This window comes from Electrona antarctica (genome assembly GCF_951216825.1).
Source record: "Electrona antarctica genome assembly, chromosome: 13".
Taxonomy (NCBI): Eukaryota; Metazoa; Chordata; class Actinopteri; order Myctophiformes; family Myctophidae; genus Electrona; species Electrona antarctica.
The window spans coordinates 42,101,470-42,113,627 of record NC_136794.1 but is presented as its reverse complement, the minus strand read 5'-3'; the positions used below and the strand labels follow the sequence as shown (position 1 = coordinate 42,113,627).

Below are 12,158 nucleotides of genomic sequence, written 5' to 3'. Positions count from 1 at the left end.
GCCAAACCGAACTGGTGGGAGGGCTTAATGATGTACATCTTCAATTATTGGTTTTGGGCCCTGTGGTGGGAAAGCAACACAAAATGTAAGTCTGAATAATTACTGCCAGTTGAGAAGAGACAATACAGTACTTCTCTACAAACCAGTGGTCATCAACATGTTTGTACACGGTCATACGTGGTCATCAACATGTTCGTACACGGTCATACGTGGTCATCAACATGTTCGTACACGGTCATACGTGGTCATCAACATGTTCGTACACGGTCATACGTGGTCATCAACATGTTCGTACACGGTCATACGTGTCTGACTGTCTGTGGCAAAGACTTGGTCTTGTCTGTGGCAAATGTTTGATTGATTGAACAACAATTATAATGTTCTTATTTTGATCATAAGGCCCAGTTACTGAATGTCAATTCTCCAGATTTTCTCCAGGACATGTATGACACTGATTTACTAGGACACTATGGCATATTAGGAGTCCAACTAGTACTAGTGACTCGCAAATGTTTTATTTGCAAAGACCCCCTTAAAGACCCAGTGAAATGAAAAATATGTTTTTCACACTTTTAGACCACATCCGTGGTCATCATATGGGTATACCTAACAATGGATGCCAAAAAAATGGAATGGAATTTTTTGTGTATTTTTATATATATACCAGATTGGCCAGATATAACCTTGTAAATCTCATCCTACATGCCATTACTGTTAACTGGGGTGGCAGTGGCACAGGGGGTAGAGCGGCCGTACTTGGAATCCGAAGGTTGCAGGTTCATTTCCTGGCTCCTTCTAGGACAAAGTGTCCTTGAGCAAGACTCTGAACCCCTAACTGCTCCCGATGTGCAGGTTGGTGCCTTCCATGGTTTCCTCTGCCATCGGTGTGTGAATGTGAAGTACATTGTAATGTAATGTTATCCTAACGCGCTTAGGATAAAAGCGCTAGAGCCTAGCGCTTGGGGCCATGTCATATGATCTACCTGCACAGCCTTTGTGATCTACTGGTAGATCGCGATCTACCTTTTGGGCACCCCTGCGCTAGGCCTATATAAATTCAGTCCATTTACCTTTTAACTGCATGGTGTAGCCCTGGCTCTAATGGTATTGGTAGGCTGTTGTGATGAAATTGTCACTGGAGCTTTATGTACATCCTGATTCTGATTACAGTTCCACTGCAATGGAAACACAATGATAAGTGTTCACGTAACGGAGTGGTGCAGGCTTATTGGCTCCAAACCGATTAACTACAATCCTTCACTTGGAGGTTGCGGGGCAGGAGATCAGGCAAATTCTTGGCCCCAGAGTGTGATCTTGGCTGGGGTAAGACGGGAAGGAGCTGCACCACAGAGACAAAAAGCTCCAGCCAAAGTGAAGTGACACCTGTCTCATTTTCGGCGGCAGCTACAGTACCGAAAGGGATAGGCACAGAGCAGAGCACTCGTTGTCATGGACTCATGGTCAAACTTATGGGAGTGTACTCCCATAAGAGAAAGAGTGTACAAGCCAAGGAACTCATTTGATGAATTGCGCCCTTCCTGGCAGCAGAGCGGTCTCTGCATTTGATAAAGGAGAGTGCATTTTAAAAGATGATTAATTTTATGTTGTGTCCATTTATAATGCATAGGTCCATGCTGGGTAGGGAACAGGGCAGTTGGGTACATGTACCAAAAGATGACTAAGGCCTCGACTGAAATTCTCTGGTAATGTTTCTGACGCCTCTAACTCCTGGCAGTTCATCTCTCAGGACAGATCCCTAAGATAGCCTATGGTGTTTTTTTTGTATTCATTATCACCCAGTGCATATATGTCCCTAGTCCCTAGGGCCTAGGGACACCCTCCTTTAGAGTACTCAGTCAATGACGTTACGAATATGTGGAAGGAGGGTGTGCCTAGGGGCATACGTGCTGGGTGAGCAACTTTCATTGAAATGACTGTATTATAAGTATAAGTAGCCTTGGGATCCAACAGTTCCCGAGCCATGTTGGCCCTATGTTTATGTAGCGTGAGGCGGCTTGATGTACATGTACACCCCCTAGACATGATGCTAGTTACCCTGTGATGCTGAGTGCCAAGCAGGGAGGCATTTTTACAGTCCATATATGGTACGACCTTTTGCCGGGGATCGAACCCCGAACTCCTAATCTCAGGGCGGACACTCTAATCACAAGGCAACTGACTGAGCTGGTTATTTATAAATGAGTGGGCGGGGATTTTCTGTGCTCTCTACCAGATATTATATACAGTAGCTCTATGCGTAGTAGAGGTTAGGGTGGGTAGATTTCTGGTACTGAGTGTTGTGATCCCTAACTGGACCCTCGTCTGGTTCTGACAGACTGGTAGTGTGTGCAGGCTGGGTGGTGTGTGATAATCCAGTTGAAGTATTCCTTTGTTACGGCGACTGCGGCGGCGGGCTCGGGAGAACAATAACGCGACACGAGACAGTATCACGCTAAAGGTTCACAAAGTTTATTACACAAACAGGGAACATATATAGTGCTGGACCATAATTACGTGACAAGATATGAGACATAGAAACGTGACATGATAATGACTAATGCAGCAAGGCTGATCTTAGAGATGTCTCTCGTAGCCTATCTATGAAGTAGGCTACAGTACAGCAAGTACACATATCAAGTACACTGTATCTCAAGTTCAAGTACACAGACTTAGATGTACATGGACAACTCATAACACTGAGTGACATTTATTTACTTCTATTGACTGGAAAGGAAATAGAAGCTCAGCTCACAGAATGTTTTGGAAAGTCATTACCAAATCCAATGGTTACACGTTGGGGCGTGACGCAAAAGGAAATGTACTAATATCACGTGATCACCTCTTCCTCCTCGAGTAAACAAACAGCTTCCATCTGTGAGAGGAAAACGGTGTGTCTGTGTGTGTGTGTGTGTGTGCGCACGCGAGCGCGTGCGTACGTGCGTGTGTGAGAGATAGAGGGGTGATATAATGTTACAGTCTTTCCTTTTGTCACTCCTCCATCAGGGCGTCACATTCCTTGTCAATATCAGTAGCTGCTCTCTTAACATTCCATGACATGCTTCTCAAGGCTTATTAGGGATATCATTCTACTCTACCTACATTTCTCTATAGTGAATGGTTTTTAACAACTCTTTTCATATCAAGGACCATGCATTATTTAAAATGCATTTTAGCCACAGACCATCATGTGATGACATTTAGCCTCTCAGAACCAAAACTAAAGAATATTTTGTTGGATACGATTTTGTCCACAATTCCATGCTGTATTGATGTTGGTACCATAGGAGAGATAACAGGTAAATGTTTATCAAAATAACAATTCTTCTTCTACATTCTCCAATTGTGTAGACTTCTTGGAAATTACATAATGCAGATGTTTAGCAATAATTTAACTCTTGAGAGCGTACAATGAGATTCATGTTTTACTCTCAAGAGTTAAAGATCTGTATAGGTCTGTTGAATTAGCTTATTAGGCGTGAGTAACTGTCGTCCTGAAATCGTCTTTCAGTCAGTCAGTCAGTCAGTCAGTCAGTCAGTCAGTCAGTCAGTCAGTCAGTCACTTTTTGTGTTTCCTTAAGATTATGTAAGTCTGAAGTAAGCTTACTCACTACTATTATAAATGTATAGGCCTACTGTATATGGCATAAAAATGGCACTTCGACCTTTAATTGCATTACATTTTATTTGTTTGTTGTTGGTGCCAAATTTTACCCCCCCCACTTTCACTTGTCTTTTTGGTAAAGTTATACAATGCTATAATGTCTAGATCTGCTGTGAGATTGACCCGCCTATACTCTGGCAGGAACATCCTGTCTGTAAAACATTTTGATTGGGTTTCATCAGCGGAGGCTGTCTTTGTTATACAGAAATGTTCTTCATTTTGTGTGTGCTCACACTGATATCTGCTTGATTGGACTGGGTAGATGCTGTGGGACTACGGTCACTGCCTTTTTTGTGTGTGTGACACAGCCTTGTGACTTGAGTGTTTTCTGATTAATAAAACGGACTCCGAATTGTCGACAAAGAATCTTTCTCTTTGACTACTTCTTCATCAGGCTGCTCGCAACACAGACCACTGGTCAGAAACGTCACATGCTGTATTGATCTGATACCATTAGGAGAGATACTGTAACAGGCAAATGTTGATCAAAGTAACAATTCTTCTACATTCTCTAATTGTATAGACTTAAGTGATGCAGATTTTTTAACAATAATTTAACTCTTCCATCCATCCATCTTCAACCGCTTATCCGTAGTCGGGTCGCGGGGGCAATAGCTCCACCAGAGTGCTCCAGACTTCCCTCTCCAGAGCAACATTTGTGACTTCCTCCTGGGGGATCCCGAGACGTTCCAAGGCCAGTGAGTCGATGTATTTCCTCCAACTGCGCCTTGGTCTGCCCCGGGGTCTCCTCCCAGTGGGACGTGCGTCGAGGACCTCCCTAGGGAGACGCCCGAGAGGCATCCTAACCAGATGCCCGAACCACCTAAACTGGCTCCTTTCCAGGCGAAGGAGCAGCGGTTCTACTCCGAGTCTCTCTCGCGTGACTGAACTTCTCACCCTATCTCTAAGGGAGATGCCAGCCACCCGTTGCAGAAAACTCATTTCGGCCACTTGATTTAACTTTTTTAATTTAACTCTTGAGAGCGTAAAATGAAACAAATGGACCTGTATGGGTCCAGTTGGTTTCATGTTATGCTCTCAAGAGTTAAAGATCTATTAAGGGTCCATTTGGTTACCATACCAACTCTCCATCATTTACCTGGGGACCACCTGGGTCTGGAACCCCCTCATGGACCACTGGCGGTCCCCGGACCACTGGTTGAAAACTGCTTTAGGGTTTAAGTTCTTTAGGGTTTAGGGTTTAACTGCTTTATGGTTTAAGTTCGGGGTCTTCAACAGAGGACAGGACTGCTAGAGCATGTAATGGGTTCTCAAAGTTTTTTGGCCGAGGTTGGACACTTTTCCAAGTAGGCTACCCCCTCATCCTCGCAACACCGATGATAAGCATATACAAATATACATAATACATAACAATAAAAAAAGAAAACAATAAAAACGTTATTATTGTAACGTTAAACGTCTTTTTGTGATAGGATATTAATATTTACCAGGGGGGGGGGGGTTGTCAGCCCGTCCCTAACATCATGACATCACGGCCAAGGCTGTGTAGTTGAGCCTGGAACGTCGAGGAGGAGGAGGGAGCACTGACTGACTGAGCAGCCAAACCCAACCAACCAACCAACCAACCAGCCTGGCAGTAAGTAGCACCATCGTTGCAGCCCAGCAGGCGAGCGAGCAGCAGTGACGCCACACATCCAACAACACAGACAGCGCTATGTTGTTTTAGGGAGGCTGTAGCCAGCCAGCACGGACCCACCCGAGCAGAGCACCGCAGGAGCTAGCTGCTGCTGCCCGGGTTATGAAAGCGTAGCCGCCGGGATACAGGGTCCGTCCGTGGAGACATGAGGAGGAGGAGGACGTTGTTCGCTGCCTACAACACCGTCTGCTGCTTCTTCTTCTTCACAACCGCTACGGATAATAATAATAATAATAAGGAGGAGGAGGCTTTTTCGTGTCTGGAGGAGAGGATTCATCGATTGTGTCCGTTAAGAAGAGTACATGAAGAGGTGATGCATGCAGCAGAGGAGCTCACACACACCACCACTACATTACATTACTTACACCGCCTCTATCGGAACCACAAACACCACAGATAATAACCCAGGAGAAGCTAACGTATTGCTGCGTTATTATAGCACACACGTCGCACACCCAGACAGACACACTGCTAGCGAATTATACACGTCTTAATGCGACACCCCCCACCGGGGGGGGGGAACAATTCAGTGAGTAAACAAGGAGTGTCTGAATTCCGGGTTGTGTTTTTTTAATGTCCTTTTGTGCACCGTATTCGCTTTGTGTTGTCAGTTTAATGGCCGTTAGCAGCGAGGGGGTAGCCGCTACAGACAAGACAGACCCGTATCGTTCGCTCGCCTACCCTGCTGCTGCTGCTAGCTAACACACTAGCCTAAGATTTAGACTCTCGTATGGATGTATTTGATCGATTCTGACATTTTGTCAGAATTGATTAAATTCAACTACGAGAGTCTAAATCTTAAGGCTAAGTTAACATGTTTAGCTCGTCGACGGTCTCGCAAGGCAGGCAGGCGAAGGAGCGAAGCGAACGGACGAATTAAGCCGCGTTTAGTTAGCTGCTCGCCGGGTGTCGCGTGCCGAAAACGCCAGTGACTGCATGGTGACTGGTTGTCAACGAACCCCCCCACCAGCCCAGAAAATGTTTTGTACCAGGGGAGTGAGGGGACCCCCTCCCCCAGAAGAAAATATTTGTATTAAAAATAAAAAATCTGAAATATATCCCCCCGGCCCCCGTCCTCCCCCAAATATTAAAAAATAGCAGATGTACAAGCTCGCAGCTGTCTGTATTTTCTTTTTAAGGTAACGCATTTAGCTGGGGACCCCCCCTGGAACCCTACCCCTCCATTCTCCAAGGGTCGACCCCACTTTGAGGTCCTGTTTTCGGGGTGCGACACCCGGTGCCCAAAAAAGTAGGATACAGCTATTCATAAGCGCCTAGCTTTAGGTCCTATAGCGGAGGCAGGTGAACTTGGCATTCAGTCAGCGACAGACGACACTACGATACGGTGACACTTATTCTGTCGTCGCTTCGCTCTCAACAAAAATAATGTCGTTTCCCCGAGTCCAACTAAAAAGATTTGTAGCCTACTGTACGATACTATACGTGCGGGTGCGTCACATCAACACTGCCCTCCCTGTTAAAGCTGGAAATAACGTCATTTTTTGTTTGAGCGACACGGTAGGTCGCGCGATCGAGGATGTCTCTTGTTGTTGTGCCAACAATAACAGATCTACAAGCTATTAAACAACGCGTTTTTGATTGAATTACTACAGTTTGCATCATGGGCGAGCACAGGGAAGTACAGTACAAGGTCTGCTAAAAAGGATGAATCCAAGAAAGCCTATTGGCTTCATGGCTTGTTTCCATTGGGGTCGCGATGCCTCCTTGTTAGCTTGTTGTCATTTTGGGCACAAGCAAGCGACACACATCAGCACATGGGCCCGGTGGATGGACGGCAAGTCGGCAACTAGACAAATAAATATGCCTATGTTGTTAGGTGGTTGATCGATGTTTAATACAATAATACTTGAATGGTTAGCAGGCCATGTGTATGCCATCATCATAACATTTTCAAATGTGTTTTAAAAATGTATACACACAGCATTTGTATTTCTTTTCTTGAGGGGAATCACATTTTGTGATGTCTGTACTCTGTATGCCATGGCACTAGTAACAGCATGCTAATTTTATTATTATTAATTAATTATTAAATAGACTGCCTAGAATAGTGGTTTTCAACCAGTGGTCTGGGGACCACCAGTGCTCCTTGAGAGGGTTCCAGGTGGTCCCCAGCTAAATGATAAGAGTTGGTAACCAAATGGACCCTTATTAGATCTTTAACTCTTGAGAGTGTAAAATGAAACCAAATAGACCCTTACTGGTCCATTTGGTTTCATTGTACGTTATCAAGAGTTAAATGTATTGTTAAACATCTGCATTTCTTAATTTACAAGAAGTCTACACAATTAGAGAATGTAGAAGAATTGTTATTTTTGATCAACGTTTGGCCGTTATCTCTCCTATAGTACCAACGTCAATTTCGACATAGACGGACAACACAATATTCTATAGTTTTGGGTCTAAAGGCTGCAATCTAATCAAATGGTGGTCCGTGGCTCAAATGCCAAATATATAATGGGCCTTGATATGAAAAGGGTTGAAAATTACTGGGCTAGAATGAATTATAATAACCGAAATACAGGTTGGTGTGAGTGCATGCCTAGTGTAGTGTGTTCAGCTTGGGTCTCCTGTGCAGCTTTCAGTTTCACTAAGGCTGGCTGTGTGTGATTTGTCTTCCAGTCCAATCCGATGCAGCCTAAAGGATGGCATTGAATAACAGGATTTGCGCGGTAGGTGGATTTTCCTCGCTCTTCTCGTTCTATCCGTTGATAATCTTTTGTTTAGCGTATATCAAATATGTCCAAGCCTGACAACATCTGTGCCAGTACAGTAGACGTTTTTGGCCTCATCCGTCGCTGGTTATCTCAGTGTAATGATGGCTGACTACCAGGAACTGTTGCCACAATATGATTCTGTCAACCAAATAGAAAATGATCTACACTACACTGTTTGTTTTGTTATTATGGATGATTGAATTTCCTTCTGAAAGATAGTCTGTTTCACTTCAATTCGCTGTGGTGCAATGCAATGATATAACATTTTGTTTTTAACACTTACAATATTTTGGTTATCATTGAATACGTGGTTACATTCAGTACTGGTAGATGTTACTGTCCAGTACATTTTTCACCATTACGTGTCGTTGAGTTTTGACTAGGTATCATGTTTGATATTATTTAAGCACATGAAATCTAGCAGACCTGGACATTCGGAAGCTGTAGTAGAGCGCTAAATAGCAGATCTACAAGCTGCATTTTACAAGGGTGTAAAATGCAGGGGGGCTAGGCTAGTACACTGGGGGACTTACTTACTGGGGTACATAGGGTTTAAATCCGGGGTCTTCAACGAGGGTCCAGGACCACTAGGGCATCCTCAGAGTTACTGCATGGATGCTGCCAAATCATTTTGTGATATGATATTTAAAAATGAGCAGGCTAAGTACTGAGCCAAACAAAGTTTACTATGGTAAATATTGACGGTTTAAGTGCTTAAATATCTGAAGATAGACATTAACATGAATCCAAAATACACTGACAGTGCTGTCAAACAAGTCTATGAAACTATATGAAATCTATGAAAATGTTTGCAACACAATTGTATACAATATGGGGGGGGGGGGGGGGGGGGGGGGGGAATGATGGATCCCTGCTTCATCTCTCTCAGCTAATGGGTCCTTGGCCTGAAAAACATTGAAGACATCCCCTGGTTTAAGTGGTTGATAGGCGTGTGTGTGTGTGTGCACCTCAATGCTTCATCACCTGATATGTTGTTCCCTTTCAGTATCGACATGACCAGTTCCAAGGCAGCCCGTCGCTTCTTCACTGAGGGGCTCCAGCAACTCGTCTCTGTCGATTCTGGACTCACTGTTGCCGGGATGAGATAATAGGAGTGGCCCCGGAGGGTGCGTTGCATGTTGCTGCTACAAGAGGACCCGTGGCGCTTGTAGATCCACTCCCCCCCCACCCCCCCTCCTCCCTCCCTCCCACCTCCCCTAGTCTCACCCTCCCCCGTCCCCGACCAGAGTTGACTTTTTAACGGCGGCGAAGTCATGACGACGCCGGCCCTGCTGCCGCTCTCGGGCCGCCGGATCCCCACGCTGTCCCCGGGCGCCTCGTCCTTCCCGCACCACAGGGCCACGCTGAGGCTCTCCGAGAAGTTCATCCTCCTCCTCATCCTCAGTGCCTTCATCACCCTGTGCTTCGGGGCCTTCTTCTTCCTGCCGGACAGCTCCAAGCACAAGCGCTTCGACCTGGGCCTGGAGGACGTGCTCATCCCCCATATCGACCCCCCCAAGGGGGGCAAGCACGCGGCGGGCGGCGGCCCCGTGGTCAACATACACGGACAGGGGGCCCACTACGAGCACAGACACAGGTACGTTGAAATGGCTGTTGTTGACATGTTATGTTTTTTTAAAGAAATTTTTCGGGCTTTTTGCTTATATTGTATTTGGTTCCATTTGTACACTCTCTGAGTTACAGACACATAAGGGTCCATTTGGTTCCTAACTATCTCTAATTGAGCTAGGTACCCCCTGGAACTCCCTCAAGTACTCCCAGGGGTCCCCAGACCCCACTTTGGGAACCCATGTCATAAACCCTCCCAGTGTTTGATTTCCAGAAATGGTGGCTCACTTTCGCTGGGAGAGCCGTGTTTTTTTTGGTTTTGTCATCATAATTCCCCGTGCTGTCATGCTGCCGTGGAGTACGAAAGTGGCTTCTGAAAATGTCATTGAGACGGGTTAGCCTTAGCAGTGGGTTGAAATGATAAAATACTCAACTATTGATCCGTCATCACACACACACACACACACACAAGGAAATTCTCACTTGCTTTTCTGGTCCACTGCCCAGGTTTATGTGCATGACGTCACGTGTGTGTGGGTATTGTTCCTCGCAGGCCACTTATACATGTCTCCTGACACACATCGATTGTTCTGTAGCCATGTGGAAAACACCCCGGGGCTGTGGAATGGATGTTGATAGCCTGTGAAACGGTCTAGATCCACGTGTACTCCACATAATGGTTTCCTCATTTCTTCTCGTCAGCACCACCACATTTTTTTGTACCTTGTTATTCTCACCTGAGACTTACAGGTATCAGGGCGGTTTCATTGTTGCATGACGGGGAAGTAGTCACCTTGGACACAGTGTTCCCATGTTGTCCCAATATGGTTGATGAACCAGTTTCGACAGGCCTGGGGAACTTTGAAGTTGGAGAGGGCCACTATAGTTCCAGTTCACACTCATTAAATTGCATATACCTTCGTAGCAAAAATAGCCGATCTACAAGCTCAAAATGCATCGATGCATTTTGAGCTTGTAGATCTGCTATTTTTTTAATTGAAATCCAGATTATTTTTTTGCTAGTTTTGAATTGGAATCCTGAAATGTAACATTTTTATTTAATTTCAAATGCATTTATACTATCTATACTTATGTTAACTCTATGAACTTAAATGCAAATACAATGAACATAAACAAGGCAATATTTTTGTAATACTTGTCATTAAGCTACTATTAATATAGACTGAAGTAATAAAAGCGGGTCGACATCTAGGACTGGTAACGCAGTAGGGGTGCAGGACAAAGCGTTTGCAGTAGAATTTGGGTGTCACACTGTAGCTACAACAAGGCTGCAGGAGTTTTAGTAGACATGCTAGTATAGCACTCGTTAGCATATGTGGAAGCCCCTGATTTCCCTTTTTTCTGCCTCGCTTGGTCTCTCTCTGTTTTTGCTGCATCTTTCTCTTTTCTTTTCCATTGTCTCTTTTATTAAATCTCTCTCTTTCTCCCCATTTCTGTTAAATTATCTCTACACAGTCCGGTCATAAATTATGCTAGCATCAAGCCCAGCATGCACATTGCTATGTTCTCTGTGTATATATAATTCAAGGATATACTGTATGATTTAACCCATTTAGGCCTGACGTTGAAATAAAAAAAAAGTTTGCCCTGAAAGAATATATACCTATTCAAAGATTTGTGCCGCATTTTTACGATTTTTCAAAAATAGCAGACCTAGCTTGTAGATCTGCTATTTTTCAATAGCTAAAGTATAACAGAATGCTTGAAACACCAAAAGGTGTTCCCGCCCAAAATGGGTTAATTCAGCTTTGGCTTACATTGCTGTACTGCACAAATGAAAGAAAGACATTGTGGAATTATTGACTGTGATAGCAGCCACCGTTGTACAGTTAAATCAACCTACTGTACCTGCTTGGAAGTGGTCGTTACTTATAGAATGGTGGACTAGGTGTTAAAAGCCTTTCTCTGCCAGTTGTGCAGCAAGGGACTGTTGAGTGTTTTGCCACTCTAGTCCCCTGTGGGGGCCGTTTCATTTCCCCGCTTGTCACGAAAAGCTTTGGGGCGGCCACCTGCTCAAAATAACTCATTTACTGTACTTACTGTAACTGAGAAGGAAGGCTAGCATGGCATGGAGCTATAGTGTGGTCCTGTATGTCATCACCAGGACTGAGACAGGCATGGAGCTATAGTGTGGTCCTGTATGGCATCACCAGGACTGAGACAGAAAGAAGGCAGTAGCTAGCTGCTGGAGCTTTGAAAATGTTCCACGGATTGGCTTTCTGGAGGTAGCTGTTCAAATGATGAAAGGATTAGACGTGGCTAGGCGAAGTGACAGCGCCCTCCCTTTTGTAGAGTCGCTAGTTTGCATTAAAGGGCCCTGGGAATGTGTGGGATTGTACTGCCCAGAGGCTGTACGTACGTACAACTAATCGAAAAACTATCGAAATCACGTAACTGATTGCCGCAGTTTGTAAACTGCAAGAGGCTGCATTTTTGCAGGAACTAATCTCTAAACTATGTTTACCGGTGCTTTGCAGGATCCCTGTTCTACAAATTAGGCGACATGTTGGAGAAA

The 12,158-nt window shown here is 44.8% G+C and overlaps 1 protein-coding gene across 1 annotated transcript in view; it reads left to right on the top strand.

The window, feature by feature from the left end:
- Window positions 1-5,185: 5,185 nt before the first annotated feature.
- LOC306934992 (mannosyl-oligosaccharide 1,2-alpha-mannosidase IB-like) overlaps window positions 5,186-12,158 on the top strand; it is a gene marked incomplete at its 3' end in the record, with an annotated part of 165,797 nt that continues 158,824 nt past the window's right edge. The window contains exons 1-3 of the mRNA XM_079517814.1: window positions 5,186-5,628; window positions 7,959-8,008; window positions 9,060-9,650. Coding sequence (XP_079373940.1) covers window positions 9,328-9,650 — 323 coding nt within the window. The 5' untranslated portion in view covers window positions 5,186-5,628; window positions 7,959-8,008; window positions 9,060-9,327. The remainder of the gene's footprint in view (window positions 5,629-7,958; window positions 8,009-9,059; window positions 9,651-12,158) is intronic.